We start from the raw sequence: 26687 nt of genomic DNA, 5'->3' as shown, positions 1-26687 counted from the left end.
AAGACAGGGTTTCACCATGTTGGCCTGGCTGGTCTTGAACTCCTGACCTCAGGTGATCTGCCTGCCTTGGCCTCCCAAGGTGCTGAGATTACAGGTGTGAGCCCCACCACATCCAGCCTGGATTAAGCTTTTCTTAGTCTTTACACTTCATTATTTAAACTTTCGGTTAAAATCTTTGTGACTGAAGGCATGCTCATTATTGAGCCGGTGTGAACCTTTGACACTTACTATGCCACTCATTTGGCTCTGTGCTAAGAAATGGGTACTCTCTGCTGGCTGAAATCATTCGTGTGGGTGTGTTTTGCCAGCATTCCTCCAAGATTAATTTCCTCATGGCAAGGAGACTTCACCATCTGGCGAAACTTTACTCATTCTTTTTTTTCTTTTTTTTGAGACAGAGTTTCATTCTTGTTGCCCAAGCTGAAGTGCAATGACGCCATCTCGGCTCACCACAACCTCTGCCTCCTGGGTTCAAGCGATTCTCCTGCCTCAGCGTCCCGAGTAGCTGGGATTACAGGCATGCACTACCATGCCTGGCTAATTTTGTATTTTTAGTAGAGACAGAGTTTCTCCATGTTGGTCAGGCTGGTCTTGAACTCCTGCCCTCAGGCGATCCACCCACCTTGGCCTCCCAAAGTGCTGGGATTACAGGTGTGAGCCACTGTGCCTGGCCTACTCATCCTTTCAGATGCAATTCATAGATTATTTTCTCTGGTCTTCATCTGCCGCATGAGTACTGTATCCGCAACACCCTATATGGTATATAGGCCTGCTCGAATTGTCACCCCTGAATTTCCAGGGACTAGCACAATGTCTGGCATTTGAAAACTCAAGTCCCTACTCTTTGTAGGTACTGCATCTTGTCATAAGCTAAAAAAAAAAAATCACACATGCCGTTATATTAATCTCAGTAAGGTATGCTTCCCAATTTTGCAGGGTGCAGGACGGTCAATGATTTAAAAAATTGTCTCGAGTATTTAGTTTCCCTTTGTTTGGTGGCACAAAAAGCACTAGAAGCTGTTTTATCGATTTCACTGTCTAAATGTAGACTAAAACATCATGCTCTTAATGGAGTTACATACATTACCACAGTGCAAACCAGTTTTGCAATTAATGAAAAATATTTACTTAGCAACTGTTAAAAGCAATTTCCAAAAATATCCACCTCCACCCTTTCTTCTGATCCTAAATATCTAATGCAGCACTTTATCATCAAGCTTTGTGCCTGTCCACTGGCATACAGAACCAATGGCAGGCTGCCTGAAATCCACAGAAAATTGTTTCCAACAGTTATGCAAACTATTTTGCTTCTCTGAATTAGCAGCATTGCAGACTTAATATGGTAATGTTGAGAAAAGGCTACATTTTTACCTAAGACATTCTGCTCCATAAATGACAGGCTATAAAAGTACTACAGAACTATGAGAAAGAACACCCTGTCTGTGAATACACTGATATATCAGAACAATCTATATAAACCTAGGGGCATGGAAATGCTCTAAAAGTGAAAAAGTAATTCGCAACTACGAGCAAAAATAACTTGGTCAAGTTTGGTTTTATGTAGCAGACTGCAAACCTAATTAATGCATTCCACTCTTGTAGATATGAATATCTATCTTAAGTCCAAATATTAACCATTTTAGACAAATTTTAAGGTGATTTTTAGAAAATAAATCAATTTTTAATAAGACCATGAAGCAATAAAACTGGCTGACATATTCCTTTTGCTATCATCACCACATATATGAAGTATTGATAACTAGGTAAAGGTTGGCTAATAAATGCATTAAAAAACTGCCTTGGCTTAAATGTGCCCCTAGAAAATATATATTACCTTTAAATGTGAATAGTACTATTTGGCCTGGGTTCTAGTCTTGTTTGGGGAGCTTGACCACACCTACACATCTTTTTGGCCTTCATATTTGTTAACTGGTTTCTAAGAAACTAAAGTGACCTCTAGCATTTGCTTCTAAATACAGATTCCACTAATAAGCCACAAAATGACCAACCATGTCAGTGGGTAAATTAGTTAAAAGCCTGATAATTTGCCTCTTTCTGTCCTGGACCTGCATTTTGTGGAGTGCTTCTATATTTTAGTGAATAGATATAGATGAGGGGTGAAGGGAGTTTAAAGACTCCTACCTAAGGAATGGCAAACTTTTGCTGTTTGAAGGCCAAAGGACCAAGATCCAGCACCGCATGTAGAACATACACAATTATTATTGTTTTTCTAAAGATGGAGTCTTGCTCTGTCGCTCAGGCTGGAGTTCAGTGGTGTGATCTCTTGCTTACTGCAATCTCTGCCTCCCAAGTTCAAGAGATTCTCCTGCCTCAGCCTCCTGAATAGCTGGGATTACAGGTGCGTGCCACCATGACTGGCTGCTTGTGTTTTTAGTAAAGACAGGGTTTCACCATGTTGGTCAGGCTGGTCTCAAACTACTGACCTTGTGGCCCGCCTGCCTCAGCCTCCCAAAGTGCTGGGATTACAGGCGTGACCAACCACGCCCGGCCCACAATTACTCTCAAATCATACGCAAAGTACCGTCCTGCCTCTTAAAGTCATTCCCTCGCCGGGCGCGGTGGCTCAAGCCTGTAATCCCAGCACTTTGGGAGGCCGAGGCGGGTGGATCACGAGGTCAAGAGATCGAGACCATCCTGGTCAACATGGTGAAACCCCGTCTCTACTAAAAATACAAAAAATTAGCTGGGCATGGTGGCGCGTGCCTGTAATCCCAGCTACTCAGGAGGTTGAGGCAGGAGAATTGCCTGAACCCAGAAGGCGGAGGTTGCGGTGAGCCAAAAACACCCCAAAAAAAAACAAAAAGAGCCCAAAGAGCGAAACTCCGACTCAAAAAAAAAAAAAAAAAGTCATTCCCTCATCCTTTACTCCATTCTGCCTGTTCACATCCTCCCCCCACCCCAATCCCCAATACTATCACATACCAGCATTTTGCATATGGCAGAATCAGTTCCCATCTGGTGGATGTAATGAAAAATTCACTAGACTGGAAAATTACTATTAAAATTTCCCAGATTTTCATGTAAATTGAAAAATACTAAAAAAAAAATACTCTGTAATATACTGAGATTAACATGTCTAAGTACTTCAAAGATATCCTTAACTCACTGTTATCCCAGTGAACATATCTTGTTGTATTGTTTTGTCACTCCTATTTTCTCTAACACCCTAAACAATTAAATTTTCTAATCAGATACATGTCGAACAGTAAATTAGAAAATGCTACAAAGAAGTAACCAAGTTACCCCAAACATTTTACTTAAGCCTCAGTATGACTGCTGTTTAACTTACTGGGTGTGGATACAGGGAGGCTACTCATTGCTTTTGTCTTTTAAAGTGCCTGGATCTTAGTTCAAAAATGCTCCAAGAATAAAAATATTTCAGTTTGTGTAAAGTTGAGGATAGATGCAGAAACTATCCATTTGCTTATTACAGACGGGCTTTGCCCTGCCCAAGTATGAGGGGTAAGGGAGGCAATATAAGCACATAATTTTCAGATGAAATCTTGCTGTCGCCCAGGTGGGAATGCAGTGGCTTGTTATCGGTTCAAGTGATTCTCCTGCCTCGGCCTCCCCAGTAGCTGGGACTACAGGCGTACACTACCACACCCAGCTAATTTTTACATTTTTAGTAGAGACAGGGTTTCACCATGTTGACCAGGCTGTTCTCGAATGCCTGACCTCAAGTGATCCACCCACCTTGGCCTCCCAAAGTGCAGGGATTATAGGTATGAGCCACAGCACTCGGTCAAGCACAATTTTCTGACTCCAAAATTTTTATATCTGAACTCAGCAGACTCCACTTCTAGTCAATTTAATTTTGATAATGAAAAGATTATGCAACATGTCTAAGGTGAAAACAGCTGCAATTTAAGAAATCTTACTTGCCCAACCTCCCAGTCATTCTAGATGTTAAACCTTTCCAGGCTGCCATTCTATTTGATGTATACTTTGATGTAAGGTAGTTAAGACACTGTAAACTACTTTGAAAGGGTAAAGTTAAGGTCTTAGTTAAGAATCTGGCCACGCTTGGTGGCTCAGGCCTGTAATCCTAGCACTTTGATAGGCTGAGGTGGGTGGACTACTTGAGCCTGGGAGGTCAAGGCTGCATGACTCGTGATTATGCCACTGCACTCCAGCCTGGGCGACAGTGCAAGACCCTGTCTCAATCAATCAATCAATCAACCAATAAAGGGATACCAAGACCCTGTCCCAATAAATAAATGGATATAACTATCTCCCCTCAATCAATCAAAAGATAGCAAGACCCCGTCTCAATAAATAAATGGATATAACTATCTCCCCGCCAACTCTGTGCTTCGGTATCTTCACATGTAAAATGGAGACAGGATGTACTTCACAGGATGCTGAAGATTAGGCAAATACATGTAAAGCACTTAGAATAGTGCATGACACTCAGTAAATGATGGCTAATTTATCAATCTCTGGGTTTAAAAGGGTGGAATAACAAGAGGAGCCCCATGGCTTAACTGCATGAAAGCAAAGAAAATCAAGTTTAGGTCCTGGCTCTACAAAGCCTACTAATTACCAAGATGCCTTGCCTTGGGTAGTCCCACTTTTCTGAAAGTTCTTTTTTTTTGCGACGGAGTCTCACTCTTGTTACCCAGGCTGGAGTGCAATGGCGCGATCTCGGCTCACCGCAACCTCCGCCTCCTGGGTTCAGGCAATTCTCCTGCCTCAACCTCCTGAGTAGCTGGGATTACAGGCTTGAGCCACCGCGCCCGGCTCTGAAAGTTCTTTAACCCTTAAGGGAGTAACAATAACTGCCTTATTACTGTTATAAGGAATAAAAGAGATGACATACATTAAGGATTCTGAAAACTATAGTTTGCAAAATGGTGATTTTTCTAACACATAAATCCTTTCACCTTAAATTAGCTGACATTCTACTTCAAGTTAGAGCTTTCCCTTCTCTCCATTTCAATGTCAATATGGAATCATGGTATCTTAGTAACTTGTAATGTTGCTACCAGTTTGATAATTGACACAGATTTAGCAAGTATAAACCCTTCAAGTGGTTTCTGTGTCCTTTTGACAGGTATCCCATTTTTTTCCCTTTTTGAGATGCAGTCTCACTGCAACACCCAGGCTGGAGTACAATGGCACGACCTCGGTTCACTGCAACCCCCACCTCCCAGGTTCAAGCGATTCTTCTGCCTCAGCACCCTGCACGCAGCTAATTTTTGTATTTTTAGTAGTGATGGGGTTTACCATATTGGCCTGGCTGGTATTGTACTCCTGCCCACCTCGGCTTCTCAAAGTGCTGGAATTATAGGCGTGAGCCACGGCACCTGGCCATCCACCATTTTTTTTGGATTTCCTGTTTGGCACTATAATAGAAAGTTCCAGGTTCATCTCATATTTCTCCATTCCTGGAGCCATTATTAGTCTACTTTTGAGTATGTCCTCAAAACTGGTCTAACAATTCATTTCAGAAAACAAATTATTTCACTTGAACAATATACTGTTTGATGAGTCAATACAAACTACCTGGCCTGCTTAGATCAATTTACACTCAGTCCATCGGAATCTCTGGCTGTTTCAAACATACACTGCTAAAAAGGAAGACTGTCATTAAGAATGTTACAATAGAAGTGGAAGTTTTGAGGAGGAAAAACACCGCCCCCCCCCCCAAATGTAGGCAATGGCAATGCATTTAAAAGTATAGTCTCACAAAATCTCACTTCAAACAGAGCAGCATACCTGGGACACATATATTTATCTGCTTACAACACTTCTTTACTATACTTCATATAGATGCCTTCACATCTTGATTACATGGTTATAATTGCTTAAAAACTGGCAAAGAGAAGACCTAAAATAATGCTTTATACCAGTTTGAGTCAAAGCAAAACTGTTCTAGACTAGTTGGAAAAGAACCGAGGAATTTACCTGCATTAAATGCTGCTGGATTTTTCAGCTGAGCTAAAAATGTCCATGGCTCATTCTAGTCAGGTCATAAAAACATATTCCTTAATAGTTCAGCAAACTTTAGGGAAAACTAGCTCATTGTCTTGGGTTCTAAAATCCTTTTGTTTGATATTTTTATTATAATGAAATCAAACTTATTATTACAGTATGCTCGGCTTAAAACATGTATGAGTACTGCAAGGACTAGAAGAAACAGGAAAAATCGTAATAAAAATATTTGTTGATAGGCATTGTGAAAGCAAACCTCGAAATATCCATTTGTAAGCCGTAAGAGCATAAGCACAACCATATGGGAGGAGATAACCAGTCTCTCCCTTCATATATATTCTTTTTTATTTCTTGTTATACCTTCCCAAAACAGAGACATTCAACAGTAGTTAGAATGGCCATCTCCCAACATTTTAAAAAAACTGCACCCCCCAATGGGTGAACAAAGTAAAGAGTAGTAACCTAGAGTTCAGCTGAGTAAGCCACTGTGGAGCCTTAAGTGGTGAGGTCTTCCAATTTCAGAGTGATGTGTCTTCAACTTGTATCATCATTTTAGCGGAAAAACATAATTTAATTTTGGTGAAATGAGATTCATCTCGCGACAGGATTAGTAACAGCATTCACTGAATTTCACATTCTTCTTTTGTGAACTGTGAAGAAAATGAATGGTAGCTAGAAGATCAATGGGATTCCAGCTCCAGCTGCAGATGGAATGATGATATACCAGGACAAAAAACACCTATATTTTGATTTACAAAGCTAACAGCAGTTTTAAATCTGCAACTTAATTACAGACCAACTACACCACAACCTTTTCAAATGGCAAAAATACAAAAAAGTGTTACAAAAATATTTCAGAAAAAGTGCATAGTCTAAGTGCATAGTAAAGAAAAGCACTGAAAAATATCTTGCTAGAGGGAGTTCAGCTTGGAAAAGTTATTACCAAAGCTAAACAGTTTTATTTTACACAAACTATACTCAAAAATAGCTTTATGAGACCAATTTCTGGCTAAAAGTATCAAAGGGTTTATTAGTCAAGAAACAAATACCTCAACTGACAAGGGTGGATAGAAAAGAAACAAAAAAGCTGCCTACCCCAAAAGTTCAGACTTAATAAGATTTCTTCAGTATTACGGTACTATCTCCCTTAATGGCAGAATGTGATAATCATGGAATTAATTATTGCTAAAGTAGTTTTCAAATAAAAAAAAGAAAAAGAAAAAAGAAAACAAAACAAATTAAAGTTGACACAATCTGACCAAACACGTGTCAATTTACAATTTCAATGTTATTTTACAAAATACCTACATTTACACAATAGGCTCCTGGCAGCATTTCCAGACAAATGCTCTTTTAATTTATCCTGACATGCTATAAATGAATAAATTACACTACTTTAAAATTATCATCAGTAAGTTTTCCTTTCTCTTGGGTCAGAGAAAAAGAAATGAGCGTGCAAAGAAAATTGAGAGGAAGCGCACGCACACAGATAAAGACAGATAAAGAAGCAGGAGGGGTTGGGGAGGGTCAACGATCACTGAACCTCACACAGTGTGATGCTCTCCAAGGGTGAAAGTCAACTGCTTATAGCCATTTCACAAGTATTGTAAAGAAAAACGTTTTATAGGAAAACCCTTTAATGCTTTCATCTTTATTCAAAATCAGTCTAGCTGCTAGTCAGCGGGCAGCAGCTATAATACCAAGTTCTGGCAGTTGCAGTACTAGATATTGTGCCTGCAAGTCATAAAAAAACAAAAATGAAAGAATGCCTTTCCCCTTCAGACAAAAGAATTAGATTTTTTTTTTTTTTAAAGGAAAAGTTAACACGAAACCTAAATTGACTTGCAAAGGAATACCATGTAACAAATGGCTTAAAGTAGTCTATCAAAAAATTGGGGAGATTTTTATTTTATAGTGAGTCAGCAAGGCATTTTTGTTGTTTAAAAAAAAATCTCATTTCCTTACAGAAACAGTTTTTAGTTTTTAATGAACTTGTAAACAAAAAAGCTCCCATTTCAAAATAAAAACAAAATCCCAGATCATATAGATGTTTACAGTGATTACATTTATCTAAGCAACATACATACATGTTCAGTTGTAAGATGTTAACTAAATTTCTGTGACAAATATGCTTTGTTTTTTTTTTTTAATACCAAGAACATTATAGAGTTAATGCAGAGTCCTAAGGATAATCTAGTAGTCACTAAGTTTTTCTTAAGTCTTCACTTTAGATGCTGTTATTTCTAGCACAATTAAGCAGGCAGAGTCTTTCATATGCTCAAACACTGGAATCTTTGGTTGCTACCGTATCAGCTGGCTTGCAGACAAGAAGCCAACCATTTTAAGAATGTTTTAAGTGAACAACTTGCAAACCCCAGGGATGGAAAAACCCTAAGAATGCACAATTGTGAGCATTAACAACCATCACAACTGTGGCTGAAGACTGTTCATGCCGTTCTTCTGAAATGAGATCTCAAAGCAGTATAGTTCAAAACAAAAGGTTTTAACAAAAAATTGGCATATGCACAATTTCTCCACCAATTTGTGTGTCAACCATTTAGTTAACTTTTCCACTTGAAAAAATGCAATAGAAAACCGGACACCATGTTTCACTATCTCAGTTAATATTCACAATTACAGCGGCTACAACTCAGGATACAGCATCACCAATGCTGCCCAGAGTCAGTTTATACTGAAATTAAGTTCTTTACACCAAGTAAATGGTTGTCCACAACCACTGGCTAGTGTACATATGAACTAAAATTTCTAGATTTGGGGAGAAACAAATGCTGCTCCGATCATCTGCTCTGCTTCTTCTGTTCCTCAGTTCATGCTTAGAAACCTGGTAAAACAAAACAAAACAAAACAAAATGTTAAAATTCCAAGTTAAAAATTTTAAATTACACCCAGAATATGGAAATTGGGTGGAACTGAGCCAATAATTACTTTATAGTGGCTCATGTTATTTTGTCTCTTGTGAAAAGCATTAGCTCAACCTTTTAAAACAGAAAAACATGAAATCTATACTTAAAACTAGTTTTTCTGTTTTGAATGACTCTAGGAAGGAGTGGTACAATGAATTCAAAGCCTCTCAGCATACTAAAATAATTATCAGTAATTCAAATGAGCATGTTGCTATTCACTTCTGTATTTTTAGTACCTAGAACATATTATGCACTCAAATATTTATCAAATCAACAAAAAACAGATTGCTTCACTTTAAAGAACGCAATTTTAATCCTACCATGAGCAAAAACTTTTCTGCACATTATTTCTGACACAAATTAAAATGGTAAGTTCAATAATAAATGCATTCAAGGCATAATTATCTCAATTATTTTACTAATCAAAGATCAGAGAAGCATGTAATTTCTGTAGAGAAACCTTAGATAGACCTTTGAAACTTCTTTACCAGCTGCATTAGAAAGATGGTTTTGTGATAAGCAAGTGATGCTTTTCTGGATTTATTTTCTTCTCAAGCCTACATATTCTGCACATACTTCCCTCCTCCACCACAAGTAGACCCTAGGGCCTCTATATAAGCCCTAGGCCAAGTTTGAATACAAGAAGCTTCAGGTCGTAACTGCACAGTTTACCTACATCTAAAGGCAAACAGAGAAAATTTTCAGCAATAGCCTGAAAATCCATTAGGCGCCTTTTTCCCTTTCACCAGACACCCACTCTGAGGCACCAATGCCCCTCTGTCCCCAGCTCCTTACATATGAGCTAGAAACTATAGCTCCTTCTAGCCCACTCCAATCTCTCCTTACTTCTTTAACCTAGGTCAAGTTTTCCTCAATCACAAACTGCTCCTTTTTTTTTCTTTTCTTCTTCTTTTTTTCCCTTTGAGATAGAGTCTCACTCCGTAATCCAGGGTGGAGTGCAGTGGCACAATCTCAGCTCACTATAATCTCGTGTCCCCGGTTCAAGCAATTCTCCTGCCTCAGCCTCCTGAGTAGTTGGGACTACAGGTGCCTGCCGACACTCCGGGCTAATTTTTGTATTTTTAGTAGAGACGGGGTTTTACTGTGTTGGCCAGGCTGGTCTCAAACTCCTGACCCCCTGATCCACCCACCATGGCCTCCCAAAGTGCTAGGGTTACAGGCATGAGTCACTGTGCCTGGCCTTATTTACTTTTTAAACATTTGTTGAGCTATCTCCCATGGGCTTTGTGGGAGAAATAAAATAATTCTCATGTTTATTTCTTATTATGAATATATGCCTGTTTGGGGGGAAAGAATAGTAAACATACAACAGAGTAGATACATAATAGATCTTTTGCTGCCTGGGTACTAAGTCCATAAGAAGCAAATGCCAAAAATGAAAGATAAAACTTTGACAATATATTTCACCACAGGGAACATTATTTGATGCACGTTATTAAGAAGTATTAGCGAGGTCGGGCGCGGTGGCTCACGCCTGTAATCCCAGCACTTTGGGAGGCCGAGGCGGGTGGATCACGAGGTCAAGAGATCGAGACCATCCTGGTTAACACAGTGAAACCCCGTCTCTACTAAAACTACAAAAAATCAGCTGGGCATGGTGGCGCGTGCCTGTAATCCCAGCTACTCAGGAGGCTGAGGCAGGAGAATTGCCTGAACCCAGGAGACGGAGGTTGCGGTGAGCCGAGNAAAAAAAAAAAAAAAAAAAAAAAAAAAAAAAAAAAAAAAAAAAAGAAGTATTAGCGAGGCAAAGCTTTCTTTTAAAGGCTGTCAAACCAAACCCTTAATAAAAAGAAAAAAAAATCTGACTATACCCTAATTTCAATTTTAAAATACAGGATAAGTTTCAAGCTTCTTGTTTGGGAGTTAAGAAAAAAAATTACAAGGCAGGATAAGCTATGCAGGTTAAGAATCTAAGGATTAAACACAAATGGCCCTTCCCCCATCAGAATTTGGTTTTAAGTCCTGCAATTATTCTTAAACACAATTTAAAAAAACATGTTTTCACAATTACTAAAATTGCTGGGTTTTATCATAGTTTTCTTATGTAATCATATTAAACTAATCATTATGGTGAATATACCAAATGGCTTTCAAACGGAAAAACCACCATCACTAACAAACTAAAATGGAAACATGTTACATTGTCAGTCAAAATACTAAGAAACTCTTATGCCTTTAATATCAGGGAAACTCAAATTGAAATACATCTGTACATCTTTTAGCCTGTTGTCTGAGGAACTGCTGAGTCAATAAATGATTACAATTGTTTAGAAACCGGTAAAAGGCTAGCCTAACAATATTCTGGTAGAATAGAGCAGTCAAAAATACAGCTTTAACTCTTCAGATGGGTCAATGGTATGCTATTCCGCCGAGGGTTCAACATTTTTCCAGTCAACTGTCCTAAGACGTTTCTGAAGTATGTTTAGGAAAAAAGAAAAAACGTCAACAGGAATATTCAATTAGGTATTCAACATTCAATCTTCAAGTACTAAGCATTATTTTCTCCAATATGTATTAGTTTTTGTTTTTTTATCTTGCAGATGAGGTGGCTTATCCAGGCTTCCAAAAGTTCAAGAACCCATCTTCATTGTAGTATCAGTTAAAATGAGGAATGAATCCCTTTGTTCCTTAAGAGAGAGAGAGAGAGAGAATGGAAAAAAGTTAAAACAGAGCCGGATGATTAAGAAGTTAACAGCTAAATTACTTTTTAAATCTGCAAAAAGAAAAAAAATATATTTTTATATAACTAACAAGGAGATTTATCCCTGCTCACCCCCCAGTCTGAAATCTAAAATGTATGTTCTGGCCCAGAGAGGTGGCTCATATTTGTAATCCTAACAGTTTGGGAGGCTGAAGAAGGAAGATCACCTAATGCCAGGAATTCCTGGGTATATATATCCTGGGTATAACATATATATTTATATATTTATACATATAAATAAACCAGGGCAACATAGTGAGACCTATATGTAAAAAAAATAAATAAAAGGTATGCGTTTTCTTTTGATGTGCTAGACTTATAACTCCTGGGCTGAAGAGATCCTACCACCTCAGCCTCCCCATACAGTGTGTATCTGTTGTCATTTATAAATTAACTACAGATGTTTCTGATTTTTAAATCAGAACCAGACACTAGTTCAAAGGGATATTTATGTAGTACTAAGGCTTGTAAGATTGTGATGGGGCTTCTGAAATTAGGATCCCTTCACATTTTTACAAGACAACTTTTTAAAAGTTATTTTGAATATAATATTCATTATGCTATGTCATTTATACTAACTTTTCCTATAACATGGTTGTGCGTGTGTGTTTTAATTATTTAAAATAGAGACGAGGTCTCCCTATGTTGCCCACGTGGTTCTCAAATTCCTGGGCTCAAGTGATCTTCCCATCTCACCTCGAAAATGCTGAGATTATAAGAGAGAGCCACAGTGCCTGGCCACTTATATGGTTCTTTTAGTTGCACATAATTAAGCTTGGAGAATTTTAAATCAAATTGGCAGTATCTAAAGTTAAAGAAAAATTAAAAAAAAAACAAACAAACCCTATAATTCTTCTTTCCCTACAGAAACTAATGGAAGTTATGTTTTCAACACTACAAATGAGATAAATGACAATTTTTAAGTATAGGGAGTAGACATCATTCCTAAACAGCATTAAAAAACAGACTGAATTCTTCTGTCTTCCTTATAACAGAATTCATTCTGCTACACATTTCTGATGTTACAGAGTTTTAAAATACCTGTTGTAATTAATTCTTTCCCCAGCTGGTAGATGGTCTCATTGAACACCACTGAGTCCCAGCAACACTGTATTCTTCCAGGTCTTCTAACAGTTGTGCTATCATCCAGAAGATCTAACAAGTTGCAAAATTTGAAGGTCCAGCAGCCTTGGAGACGTGGACTCCAGATGACCACAAACCAACTCTTACACTTTCATCTATCTGCATTTCCAGCTGGGTTATTTAGATCTTCTTTCCAGCTTTACTGTCCACAGTAAAAAAAATCTGACAAAAATTCAAGGCTTCAGCAAGAAGATGTAGTTCCCTGGCACTTCTTTGAATTGAGTGTATTCAGGGCAGTGTATTCAGACCGATCAGTTCGTCCAGATATTTCAAGATCTTCCCCTGTGATCTGGTTGTGCTGCTGAATGACCAGCACATTCCTAGCAGCAATTGGCGAAGTCAGAAAAAAGTTAAACTAGGCATAAATGGTAGATGCAGCCCAGGAAAACTGGAAGGTAGTTCAAGGAATACTGCGGACATGGTCGGTCCATTTGATAGAAAAATAATCATTTGTAATCTCCTTTGAATGTCAACACTTTGATAGCTACCTATACTAACAATAAAACTCTACTTGGTAACTATGGTTAGGGTAGTAAACAGATGGGTTAGAGAACAGAATAGTAGAATTATGTAAGAATCCACCTTTGGGTTCACTACCTTCTGAAATTCTCCTCCACCTCTGCCCTCAACTAAAGAAACACTGAACTTCATTGGATTTTGAATGTTCTAAAAATATTTCCTTTTCCTTTACTTATTTTTAATGTCTTGAAAAATACTTTTTTGATAATCACATATAGTCAAAGGAGAGAAATGGATTTCAAAGTATGTTGGTGCGAAATGTATGTATTTTTCTTCTGAACATGAATAAAAACATTAATTATAATCTTGTGGTAATTGAACCTTAAAAGCAGTACAGATAATAATTGGCATAAAGGGAAAGGCCTTGTTTCTTGACCTTTTGATGGGCTTTGGAATGGAGTATTTGAAAAGCCCTAAAGAATATAACAAAGACACAAGTCTGTCTATTATTTAATAGGCCCACATTAGCTACATAAGCCAGACTTAAAGAATCTTTAAACATTCCTAGTAAGTTACTAAAACAACACCATTTTTACTAGAGAAATATTAGATATATTTTTCAAAAATAACCATATAAAACATGAGTAAATGTTACCATTTGAGGGATTTTCCTACATTAGAGATTTACTTGCTTAACGTACTCATGACACTTAATAATACTAAAGCCTCTGAAAATTTAACTCTGTCAAGAGCAAATGATAAAATGCATTTAAAAAGCACCTTTTAAAAATTCTTTTTTGTGACACAAGGTCTCATCTGTTGCCCAGGCTGGAGTGTAGTGGTGTGATTACAGCTCACTGCAGCCTCAACCTCCAGGGCTCAGGTGATACTCCAACCTCAGCCTCCCAAAGTAGCTGGGACCCCAGGCGTGTACCACCATGCCTGGCTTTTTTGGGGGGGAGTGCTGGAGGGGCTGGACAGGGTCTTACTACGTGGCCCACGAAAGGATAGAATTCCTGGAGGCAAGCAATCCTCCTACATCCTCCCACCTCAGCCTCCCAAATATGTTGGGATTACAGGCACGAGCCACTGCGCTTGTCTTAAAAGTTTTTAACTAGAAAAACCTAGTAGGATGTTTTCATTATTATTAAAAGGATTTACTGGGATCAATGAATCATTGAGCTGTATGAGTTCTTTTTTTTGAGACAGTATCACTCAATCACCCAGGGTGGAGTGCAGTGGCTCAATCTCGGCTCACTGTAACCTCTGCTTCCCAGGTTCAAGCGATTCTCATGCCTCAGGCTCCCAACTAGCTGGGACCACAGGTGCACGCCACCACACCTGGCTAATTTTTGTAAAGACAGGTTTTCACCATGTTGGCCAGGCTCTTGAAACTCCTGGCCTCAAGTGATCTGTTGGCCTCAGCCTCCCAAAGTTCTGAGATCACAGGCATAAGCCACCATGCCCAGTTGAGTTACTTCTTAAATAAAAAACCACTACAGTGGACCTGAAGAGACGATGCTTTCAAACGCCCTTGTTACTTAGAGACTGGAAGCAGGAATAACCCAGGGCAATTGTTTTCTAATTCCAGAACTCCTAGGAGATTTCTTAAAGAATAATCTGCTGGGCTGGGGGTTGAAATTAGGAGACTATGTTCCTAATGCTTATTTCATACCTAAGACCCTAAGACCATCCATATTTTCATGGTTTATGAGGGTTTCATGTAAGATTTGTCTTGAGCACTAAGTTTTGTATTAAAAAACAAATGGGTGTTTTCAAGATGTCAAAGAGCAAAAAGGAGTCTGTGTTAGGTGAAGCGGCACTTTTTGGTAGCAATACAGATGTATGGCCTTTGAAGTGTATCTATGAAAAGCAGTCAATGACATATGATGTGTTTTAGGAAAAGTCTAATTTTTCAAGTCCATGTTTATGTGATAATTTGTATGACCACTGTGTCTAATGGTGCTATAAAATTTGTATAAGATTTTAAGTTGCTTTTATGAAAAATAGCTACAATACAAAACAAGAATTAAACAAGTTTAATTACAGTTTCCCCCCCCCCAAGGAAACATCCCAACTGAGTGGATCCAACTTCTCATCTTTACAACCTGGATAAGGCAGGACAAAAATTCTGCTCATTTATTGAATAAGAGACACAAAGTAAACTAACAAAGGAACTAACTCAAAAAAAAAGTTAATTCTTTCTGAAGTCTGCTGAATGCCTGAAGTAAAATGTTCTAGGTCAGATGAGATTTCAATCTAATTATAGTTACAGAAACTGCAACTTGTGACGATCCTATTATCCCAGCTAGCTTCAGGCAGAATTGGTCTCATTTTGTGAGAAAAAGCACAATACACTATAGGTGTCTGGTGTAGCAGGTCCTTGGGTTAGAGACTCTTACTTAAATGGTAGGACTGTTTTTCAGTGACACTAGCTACATGACACATTATGAACTTCTTGGCACTATGATTAGTTATACAATGATTAAAACACTGAAAAGGGGCAATTAAGGACCAACTGAGATGCAGAGGCAGAACACTGTGCGAACATTAGTGTTTGCTATCCTGAGTTTAAATGTCACCATCTGAAAATCCCAATGACAGTAAACCATCAACTTTGAATCCTTCCCAAATACAGAAACATGTAAGAGAAGCATTTCAACTTCATTCCTAACAGATGAGCTCCCGGGATGAGGATGACATCAGTTATTAATATTTCTTGAAAAGAATCTTCAGATTAGAATCTACTTTTAAATTATAAAATAGTTTAAATACAACACTAAAAATGTGAAGCAAATATTAATCCATAAAGGCCAAGTTCAGACTAGAGCAGTCATTCAGAAATTTAAAAATTAGAAACCAAAAGCCAAATCTTACTTGCCCACTACTTCCAGAAAGTAGGCAGCTATCAGGAAGTAAGCCCCAGAAACGGGAAAAGAAAAATAAAACATGAAAATGGGAGTCAAACTGTATGGCAACAGTGTGCTCTAACAGTTCTACTCCTTACAGGCAGTAAGAGTGCCAGAGAAAGGTAGAAAGGAAGTAGACCACCAGTTTCAATAGCATTTGCCCCAGTCATCTTCAATTTGCAAGGCCTGACTGTAGACTTTAATTGCACATTAAACCCTGAGAGCCTGATATTTGCAACATTGTAAAAAATAAAGCCAAAACCAAAGAAATTACTTTGAAATTAAGATCATATGTAGTTAAACTGCAAATAAGAGAATTATTTTTGTGACTAGAAGAGATGTGCTTAGTTTTGCAGTTATGTGAGCATTTAAGAGAGTAAATGAGATGCTCTGCAACTGAGAAGATGGACACTTCGGGGGTAATGCCAGACTCACCTCTTGATATTAGATCATGTTCACAATTTTCCATTTTAAATGCTAAAGCATTAACATGCAAAATAAAAAATCTTAACATTGTTAGTCTGAAATAAAGTCAAAATATGGCTAACCAAATTCATTATTAGAAATCAACAAGTGTTAGGTCTAGGATTTTGGATTGATTGATTATATTATATTATATTCCCAACACCAAATTTTTGGAAAGGGGGTTAATGAATGAGTAAAAAAGATGCAGTTGTTAAAAAATGACCCAAAATCCCAAGAGAAATGATATAATATAAACACATATATGTATATACAAATACATATACATATATATGAACAAGGACATTTGGGTTTAAAGTTAGTAGTCAAATTTTCCAAGGACGTCTTTTTTTTTTTTTTTTAAACACAGAGCCAAATTTTTACGTATTTTAAAACCACCTCCTTGATCTAACACTGTTAGAAATGAATGAATTACCCAATTTTGTATTCAATTTTTTCCCTGTAACGTCACTTGGTTCTTGGCTACTAACCTTTCATGTTACTCTTGGTTTTGTCAGTTTGCTTGCCTGTGGGGGTTTGGGCCTGCTGACCCTGCCCACTGGAAGAGGCTGCCTGCTGTGCTGCTTTCTGCTTTAACATTGTCCAATCAAATGTGTAGTCATATTGATGGTTCAGGGTCCTGGAAAAGGTAAAATATTTTATGTTGATCCTTCAATAACAGAGTCCAGTTATATAACCTACTAATGTTTTAAGACAGTGAGGGCACTTCTTCACACAACGAATATTTCCTCAAGCATGGCAGCTTCTAAAATACTTCTCTTATTATAGATGAAAAAGGCAGCATGAAAACTTAAACACCGAGTCAAGCTGTCAATTACCTAGGGGAATACTTATAAGAGGAGGTACTTTCTAATAACAAGAGTAAATATTCAACTGGAAGTTTAGGAATAAGATATCTGACTGGTATCTTGGGAAGACACTTTTCTGGGGTTAAAGGGTTACCTGCCTTTTTTTTTTTTTTTTTTTGAGACAAAGCATGATCTTGGCTCACTGCAGCGTCCCAGGTTCAAGAAGTTCTCCTGCCTCAACCTCCCAAGTAGCTGGGATTACGGGCGCCTGTCGCCATACTTGGCTGATTTTTGTATTTTTAGTAGAGATGGGTTTTTACCATGTTGGCCAGGCTGGTCTCGAACGCCTGGCCTCAAGTGATCTGCCCGCCTTGGCCTCCCAAAGTGCTGGGCGTTTACAGGTGTGAACCACTGTGCCTGGCCGATTACCTCAATTTTTATTCTCTCCCAACTAAGAGTTTGAGCCACATGTAATGTATTCTGTGCCAACCCCCTGCCCCCTACCACCCAGCACCTTGTTCAAGACGGATTCTGGGTTATGCCTTAGGAATATTACCCTAGTTTAGGACTGTCACCACATGATCAGATTCCATGACTATGTGATATTTTAATTGCTTTTCTATTTGGTACTGTAGCAAAGTTGGAGAGTTCCAGAGGGCACTAATGTGAATTATAACTATTCTAGAAAAGTTACATTCTACTTTGAGTCTGATTCAACTCTCTATCCACTCCAAACTAAAATCATTTGAATAATATTTACACTAGAAATAGAAAAATGCCCAATCAGTCCCAAATAAATCAGTTTATTAAACCTTTTATTCATATTAGTTAGATCTGCTTCACTTTAGTATTTATCAGAATGAATGTTAGGTAGATTTAACCAATTTCCCTCACAGAGTTTAAAATCTTAAAAATACCTTAAAAACTGACCTGAAAAGAATGCGGAATAGCTGCCTCAGATACATGTAATCTGGGGCTTCCTCAAAGCGTAGCCCACGACAATAGTTTAAGTACATGGCAAATTCTGCAGGAAACCCCTACAGGTTCAAGGGTTAAAACAAAGGGTTTTAACAAAGGGTTAAAAACAAAGGGTTAAAAACAAACATTTCAAGATACAAAAAAAAATATACAGTAGCATAAAAAAATGCCAATGGTTAGCAATATGAAAAATAAATCAGGGAAAATTATTTTATATACAATAGCTACAAGTAAAAAAAAAAACGCATTTAAGTACAAGCAAAAAGACATTTTTGGGTGGGATATTTTACCACTTCATAGGAAGCTATGAGAGCTAAAATAATAATGATTTGGTCTCCTCATAAATTTAAAATTTCATGACCCTACCCACCCTATTATGTACAATATTGGTAGAAAAAATATATATGCTTTTCCCATACAGTGCTCTTCCTACACAGTACTATGTTCTTTTTTTTTTTTAAGATGGGCTTTCACCATGTTAGTCAGGCTGTTCTTTAACTCCCGACCTCAGGTGATCCGCCCGCCTTGGCCTCCAAAGTGCTTGAATACACAGCTCACTTGTTAAAATTTGTCATTTTATCAGTCCCGCCTCCCCCCCACCTTTTTTTTAAAGACAGGGTCTCCATCTGTCTCCCAGGCTGGAGTGCACTGGTAAAATCTCAGCTCACTCCAACCTCCACCTCCCAGGCTTCAACCAATCCTCCAATCTCAGCTTCCTGAGCAGCTGGGACTACAGGCACAAGCCACCACACCCAGCTAATTTTTAATGTTTTTTGGTAGAGACAGGGTTTTGCCATGTTGCCAAGGATGGTCTCAAATTCCCAAGCTCAAGCAATCTGCCCACTTCGGCCTCCTCAGTCTCCCGTAGTGCTGGGATTACAGGCGTGAGCCACCAGGCCCAGACTTCAGAAGCTTCTGAATGGTTGGTTGCATGATATTCTACCTAATACATGCATCATCAACTTGCTCCTTATAATTGAACATTTAGATGCATTCTAATTTTTCCCCATTATTAATAATACTGCTAAGTATATCCGTAGGCATAGGCTTTTTCAATTTAGTTTCTTAGGAAAGATTCTCAACAATGTATAAACATTTTTTTTTTTTTTTTGAGACGGAGTTTCACTCTTGTTACCCAGGCTGGAGTGCAATGGCGCGATCTCGGCTCACCGCAACCTCCGCCTCCTGGGCTCAGGCAATTCTCCTGCCTCAGCCTCCTGAGTAGCTGGGATTACAGGCACGCGCCACCATGCCCAGCTAATTTTTTTATATTTTTAGTAGAGACGGGGTTTCACCATGTCGACCAGGATGGTCTCGATCTCCTGACCTCGTGATCCACCCGCCTCAGCCTCCCAAAGTGCTGGGATTACAGGCTTGAGCCACCGCGCCCGGCCAACATTTTTAAGGCTCTAGATATTAGTCACCAAAAGGATTTCACCAATCAGCAATGTGGAAATACAAAATATGACAACAGCACAAACCTCTCTATCTCCTCTCCTAGAGTAAGTGCCACTGTGGAGACTGGTAAAGTTAAAGGAGGCAGTCTCTTCCTACAACCTTATGATTTTGAATAATTTCTCACTTCCTGGAGTTAGGCAGGATAGAATGGAAATATTTGCAACATTTTTTATTGATTGCACTGATATAAATTGGGTGACCACTTGAAACATGCATATGTTAAAAGGTGTACAATAATACATATTATACATCTAAAACTCTTAACATTTACATACATTCACGGTCTGTGTTAATGGGAAACAGCATGACAATGAAACTGAAAAGAATCTCACAACTTTAAAATTACTATTTTAAGTTTCATTGATTTCTTCCCTCAACTATTTTTTTGTATACTGCTTTGTACTTAATTTCAGGTATACAATTCTTTTCTTATCTGAAATACCTTCTTTTTATGGAAGAGATCATGGTTATTCATCATAACACAAATATATATATATATATTTTTAAGATGGAGCCTCGCTCTGTTGCCAGGCTGAGTGCAGTGGTGTGATCTCGGCTCAGTGCCACCTCCGCCTCCTAGGTTCAAGCAATTCTCCTGCCTCAGCCTCTCAAGTAACTGGGACTACAGGTGCACGCCACCATGCTTGGCTAATTTTTTGTATTTTCAGTAAAGATGGGGTTTCACCATGTTATCCAGGATGGTCTCAATCTTTCTACCTTGTATTCCACTGGCCTTGGCCTCCCAAAGTGCTGGGATTACAGGTGTGAGCCACTGCATCTGGCCATCCCTCTCTATTCTTAAACTCAATTGCCTTTCCAAGAAGTTGAAAATTTCAGAAAAAATTAGTGTGATTCAAACTGTCTTCTGCATTTCTGTATTGTTGGACAATTGCTATTTTGGATTGCTCCAATCTGTCTGTATGTTCTCCTGTTCCTTAATGTACTAATCATTGATAACCTTTCCTTTCCAGCACTAGTTTAGGGTAAGGAGAATATTTCATATTTTTCTTATAGATTAATGAGGTTGTACGGAAAATGTTTACCTGCCCTGTTTATTTTCCCTAATTTTCAACAGATTAGAGAGCCCTAACAAACCAGAAACATTAAACACTTAATCTACTTAAACCATTTGTTGAGACAGGGTCTTTACTCTGTCACCAAGTTGGATTGCAGTGGTGCAATCTCAGCTCACTGCAGCCTTGACCTCCTGGGCTCAAGCTATCCTCCTGTCCGAGCATCCCCAAGAAGCTGGGATTACAGGCATGTGTCACAATATCAGGCTAATTTTTGTATTTTTTGTAGTGATTGCGTTTTACCATCTTGCATAGACTGGTCTCAAACTCCTGGGTTCAAGCGATCCACCCGCCTCAGTCTATCAAATTGGACTACAGGTGTAAGCCAGTGTGCTCAGCAAAAACACTTATTTAAAAAGATCCCTATGGTAAATTTAAAATGGTGAATAGCTACCTAACTGGATGTTACAAGTTCCAGGACTAACCAATAAAATTTTCACTTTTCTTCTTGGATCATTCATTCATTTATTCACTGACAGGAGACAGAGTCTTACTCTGTCACCCAGGCTGGAGTGCAGCAGCACAATTTCAGATTATTGCAAGAAAGCCAAGACTGCACCACTGCAATTGGCACTTCCTGGGCTCAAGTGATCCTCTGCCTCAGCCTCCTGAGTAGCTGGGACCACAGACGTGCATCACTACACCCAGCTAACTTTTGGATTTTTGGTATATAAGGGATTTCACCATGTTGCCCAGGCTAGACTCGAACTTCTGGGCTCAAGCAATCTGCCCGCCTTGGCCTCCTAAAGTGTTGGGATTGCAGGCATGAGCCACTGTGCCCTGACAGGAAATTTATCTATTAAGGTAGAAAAGGGGTCTCCCTATCTTGCCCAGGCTGGTCTTGAACTCCTGGGCTGAAGTGACCCTACTGCCTTGGCCTCTCAAAGTGCTGGGATTACAGGTTTCATTGTGCCTGGCTTCATTTATGTTTTTTAAAATATTCATCATGCATATTTACCTTACATAAAACTTCAACAGGAGTGGACATCTTCTTTTCACTAATCTTTTCATATTTTTGTTTCTTTGTTGCAGCCTATGGAAAATAATCAAATCAAAAAGATATACTCAGTGCTACTGAGAAGAACCTTAGTAGTTTAATGCACAAGACATGTAAACATATACCTGTGAGACTCAGAATTAAAAAAAATCAAAGTACAATACATCTAAAAAAAAGTTTTTCCCAAACTGTTAACTTCTGATGTCAGTTTCTTCTTTAAGAACATAATTTTAGGGGGCAGGGTCGAGGCCACTGATGCAGTAGTGGCAGCAGAATCACCTGGCCAGCCTCGGGACCGGTCACCGGCCGGCAACTGTCCAGTAGCCTCGACCACTGCCTCTTAAAAAAAAATAAAGAAACAACATAATTTTAGCTACATGGAAAGGGTGAGTCTAAAAGGAATATATGAATATCATATATTCATATGAGTACCTCAGATTTAAGTAAAAATGGCTGGGGCCATAGCTGAAAAGCATTTTCTCTTTTTCTCTCTCTACATACACACACACACACACACACACACACACACACACACACACACACACATTTTAAGGAGATGAGGTCTCACTATGTTGCCCAGGTTGGAGTGCAGTAGCCATTCACAGGCTCAGCAGTAATTTCCTGTGGCCTCCAACTCCTGGCCTCAAGCAATCCTCCTGACTCAGCCTCTCAAGTAGTTGGGACTACAGGTGTGCATTGTCATACCCAGCTGAAAAGCATTATCTTTTTTTGAGACAAGATCTCCCTCTGTTGCCCAGGCTGCAGTGCAGTGGCTCAATTATAGCTTGCTGTAGCCTCTAACTCCTGGGCTCAAAGCAATCCTCCTGGCTCAGCCTCCTGAGTAGCTGGGACTACAGGCATGTGACACTACACCCTGCTGAGTTTTTTTTTTTTTAAGTAGAGGTTAAGTCTTGTCATATCGACCAGGCTGATCTTGAACTCCTGGACAAAAACGATTGCCCACCTGGGCCTCCCAAAGTGTTGAAGATTACAGGCATGAGCCAATATGCTCAGCCTGAAAAGCATGTTCTTTACCCATGTTCAACAAAAAGGGCAAAGGCATCAGATTAATATAAATAATCTGTTCATCATTTAGGGGCATTAATACATGGAGTTAATTGTGTAAGTCACGATGTTTTTCTAAAGTAAAAATACTCTTATTGGATAAAGCTACCTAGCCAAGGACCAATAGCTCACAGCCATTCAATAAATACAGGTCTTCCTTTAAAGAACTGGTAAGGTATCAAAATAGCCATTAAATTTAGAACACACCAGCAGCGGTGGCTCATATGTGTTATCCCAGTACTTTGGGATGCTGAGGCAGGAGAATCACTTGAGCTCAAGAGTTGGAGACCAGTTTGGGCAACATAGTGAAGCACCATCTCTACAAAAAAAAAATTTTAAATTTAGCTGGGCATGGTGGCATGTTCCTGTAGTCCCAGCTACTTGGTAGGCTGAGGTTGGAGGACTGCTTGAGCCCAGGAGGTGGAAGCTGCAGTAAGCCACAACTGTGTCACTGCACTCCAGCCTGGACAAGAGCGAGACCGCTCACCCATCCCCCCAACCCAAAAATTAGAACACAGTGATTATTAACGCACACTCACAAAAGCAATGGTGAAACTCCTAGCTAATAGAAACAAAATGTTACTATACGTATTGCATAAATGACAAGTATTGCTGGAGGAACAGGTTTTGTTGTACATAAAAACATACATTTTCAACATAATGGCAACACATCAAAATGAGAAAGTCTCTACCTTTCTTAGTCCATGCCCACTTCCATCTAGACAGAGCTAACGGCTACCAGTGGGTACCAGCTTACTGTTCTCTCAGAGGATATTGTTCTTCAGCTGAACTAAGTTCTTACTAAAATGATCTGGTTTCATTTTCCCAAATAAAAGGTATAAAGTAAATTAAGGTTAATTCTCTATTATCTCAGAAAAATCTCAGATTTTAAAAGGAATGTAAAGCTTATCTTCTCCAATACATATTTTTATTCTAAAAAAGAAAGAGAAAAATGTGATAATGTGCATCTGATTTACCTTTAGCCCTTGCCATGGCAGGCTGGTTCTATTAAAATACATCAAAACATATCCTAATGATTCCATGTCATCTCGGCGACTAGAAAAGAGAACGTAATTTTATGAACTGGAACTGTTATTATAAAAAACATATGAAAGAAAGCCAAGCACCCAGAAGATATGTTCCCAAATGCGGAGGGAACACTATTTGGTGTCCTATGCAAGAAGCTACTTATTTAAGGTGATTTTTAAAAGTTCATGTGTTACTACCTCTAAACAAAACTTTTCTCATGGAATCCAAATCAGGCAAACAACTGTCTTACAACTTAATTTTATTTATTTCTTTTTTTTACTCTTCATACACACACAAAAAAACCCTGAAGATAACAATTTAATTTTAAAAGAACAAAAAGGATTTAGCTAAACAATTCTCTAGAGAAATGAGCTTAATGAACCAAGCAGGACAACATTTCTAAATTTTGCAGAAGCTCATTAAGATAACTTAGGAGGCTGGGCTCGGTGGCTCACGCCAGTAATCCCAGCACTTTGGGAGGCTGAGGCGGGTAGATCACCAGAGGTCAGAAATTGAAAACCAGCCTGACCAACATGGAGAAACCCTATCTCCACTTTAAAAAAAAAAAAAAAAAAATTAGCCAGGCATGGTAGCAAATGTCTGTAATCCCAGCTACTCAAGAGACTGAGGCAGGAGAATAGCTTGAACCTGGGAGGTGGAGGCTGTGGTGAGCCGAGGTCTTGCCATAGCACTCCAGCCTGGGCAACAAGAGCAAAACTCCATCTCAAAAAACAAACAAACAAAAAGTGCTGAAAAGGAGTTTACAACTTAAAACTAATGGAATATCTGAACATCTGTATCAATGTATTCACACATATATATCCATATACACATATATACAAATATATAGATAGATAGGTTTAAGGATAGGTAATTCTTTGGCATATAGAAAAAGTGACATTACAATTTAACCTAGGGTATTCAGATATTCATGGATATCTTAACCCTGAAATCATTTGTATGAGGTTCTTAAACTTGGACGCATATCATTGTTTTTTCCATTACTTCTATGTTTGTTTTAAGGAATGAAAAGTGATTGTAAAAGATGAACTTGAAACTCTAGAACTCATATGAAGAAACAGAAAGAGAGCAGAGACTGTGAAATTTTCTTACTTTAAACTAGATCCTATTAATTGATATATTTGAGTGAAGTATAACAGGAGATTTCTATTAACCCCCTTTTGGTTTATTAGGACACTAATAACATATTTTCAGCTGCAAAATGTCAACATTTCACTTAGCCTTCTAACTTTCAATCAAGCAGTATTTTCCCCTCAAGAAACAACCTTCAACAACAACAACAAAAAACAAAAATACCTCATTTAACTGGCTTCTCAACACTGGCTAAAGTAGCAGGTAAAATGATTAATAAGCATCCTTCAAATCCTCAGCCAAGAAACATTCTTAGACATTGTTAAGAAACTAATTAAAATATTTCAAGAACCCCTTGATGGCTTCTGCTATGGCTATGATAAGTGCATTCCATTTTCTAACTTACCTCTGCTCAATACCAAGATGTGCATTGATGCTAGCATATCGGGCAGTGCCAGTGAGGTTTTTATCTTCTCTGTATGGTATGTGTTGCCTTGTCCTGTTGTCTCTGTACTTTTTGGCCAAACCAAAATCAATAAGGAATAACTTTAAAAGAGAAATACAGAAACATTAGGTTTCCAACCTTGTTCAATTAAACTGCTTCTTATTCATCAAATGGAATCTATACTATGTATTCAAATATATCAAAATAAAGTATCCCAAGTATTACTAGAACAGATAATGAACAGACTTAACACCACCTCACATAAGCTTTTACTAGTCTTCATCATTAAATCAAATATTTTAAAAGTCTAGTAGTTTATTCTTGTCATTTGCAAATCTCACAGGCCCATTTCATTACATACACGGGAGCCTGTCTTTATAAAGTAAGCAGAGAAATGTATACATGCCTGACAGCAGAAGTGACAAGTGAGCTACTTGTCATAATGACACCTGATATAGTCTGTTACTGTCGGTAAACAAACATGAGGTTTCAAAATCTAGATATAAGGGCCAAGAGCGATGGCTCATGCCTATAATCCCAGCACTTTGGGAGGCTGAGGCGGGCGGATCACTTGAGGTCAGGAGTTCAAGACCACCCTGGCCAACATGGCAAAATCCCATCTCTACTAAAATTACAAAAATAGCCGGGGCTGGTGGCAGGCACCTGTAGTTCTAGCTACTCAGGAGGCTGAGGTAGGAGAATTGCTTGAACATGGGAGGCAGATGCTACAGTAAGCCAAGACTGCGCCATTGCACTCCAGCCTGGGAGACAGAACGAAAACTCCATCTCAAAAACACACACAAAAAAAACAGATAAGCGCTATCTCAACTCCTCCTACAACGGCCAACAGAATACTTGTTGTCTACCCTGAAAGTCTAATATTGCCAGTGAAACCAAGATTTTTTATTAATAAAAAATACTACTTAGCACTGACACTATACACATGTGTCAGGCTAAACTTCTGGAAAATTGAACAAGCTGATATAAAAATCCCCCCCAAAAGCACTTAGCATTTAAATCAGGGTGGCTTACAACTAGTACTTTAAGTGAGCTAACTAAAAACAAAACTAGTGTTAGAACAAAATAACGCTTAGTGTTATCTTGTCTATATGGTACTCGGGAAATAATGTATTCATTTTTTCTTTCTTTCTTTCTTTCTTTCTT

General features: G+C 38.6%; 1 protein-coding gene across 7 annotated transcripts in view; it reads right to left on the bottom strand.

Annotated features, from left to right (window-relative positions):
• Positions 1-6281: 6281 nt before the first annotated feature.
• The window catches only part of CSNK1A1 (casein kinase 1 alpha 1), a 61130-nt gene continuing 40724 nt past the window's right edge, over positions 6282-26687 (bottom strand). For 2 of the 7 annotated variants that reach the window (XM_017531326.2, XM_017531328.2), the window contains 6 exons: positions 25485-25624; positions 23935-24013; positions 21854-21928; positions 18317-18423; positions 17069-17217; positions 6282-8800 (listed from right to left, as the gene is read on the bottom strand). In XM_017531326.2, the coding sequence (XP_017386815.1) occupies positions 8793-8800; positions 17069-17217; positions 18317-18423; positions 21854-21928; positions 23935-24013; positions 25485-25624 (558 nt within the window). In that variant the 3' untranslated portion in view covers positions 6282-8792. Of the gene's footprint in view, positions 8801-11057; positions 11531-12645; positions 17218-18316; positions 18424-21853; positions 21929-23934; positions 24014-25484; positions 25625-26687 lie in introns of those variants that run through there. The other 5 variants (XM_017531327.2, XM_017531329.2, XR_005200791.1 and 2 more) reach the window with 3 other exon arrangements.

The sequence above is a fragment of the Cebus imitator genome, unplaced genomic scaffold (genome assembly GCF_001604975.1).
Source record: "Cebus imitator isolate Cc_AM_T3 unplaced genomic scaffold, Cebus_imitator-1.0 Scaffold71, whole genome shotgun sequence".
NCBI lineage: Eukaryota > Metazoa > Chordata > Mammalia > Primates > Cebidae > Cebus > Cebus imitator.
Note: the sequence above shows the minus strand (reverse complement) of the source record. Positions and strands in the feature narration are given on the sequence as shown.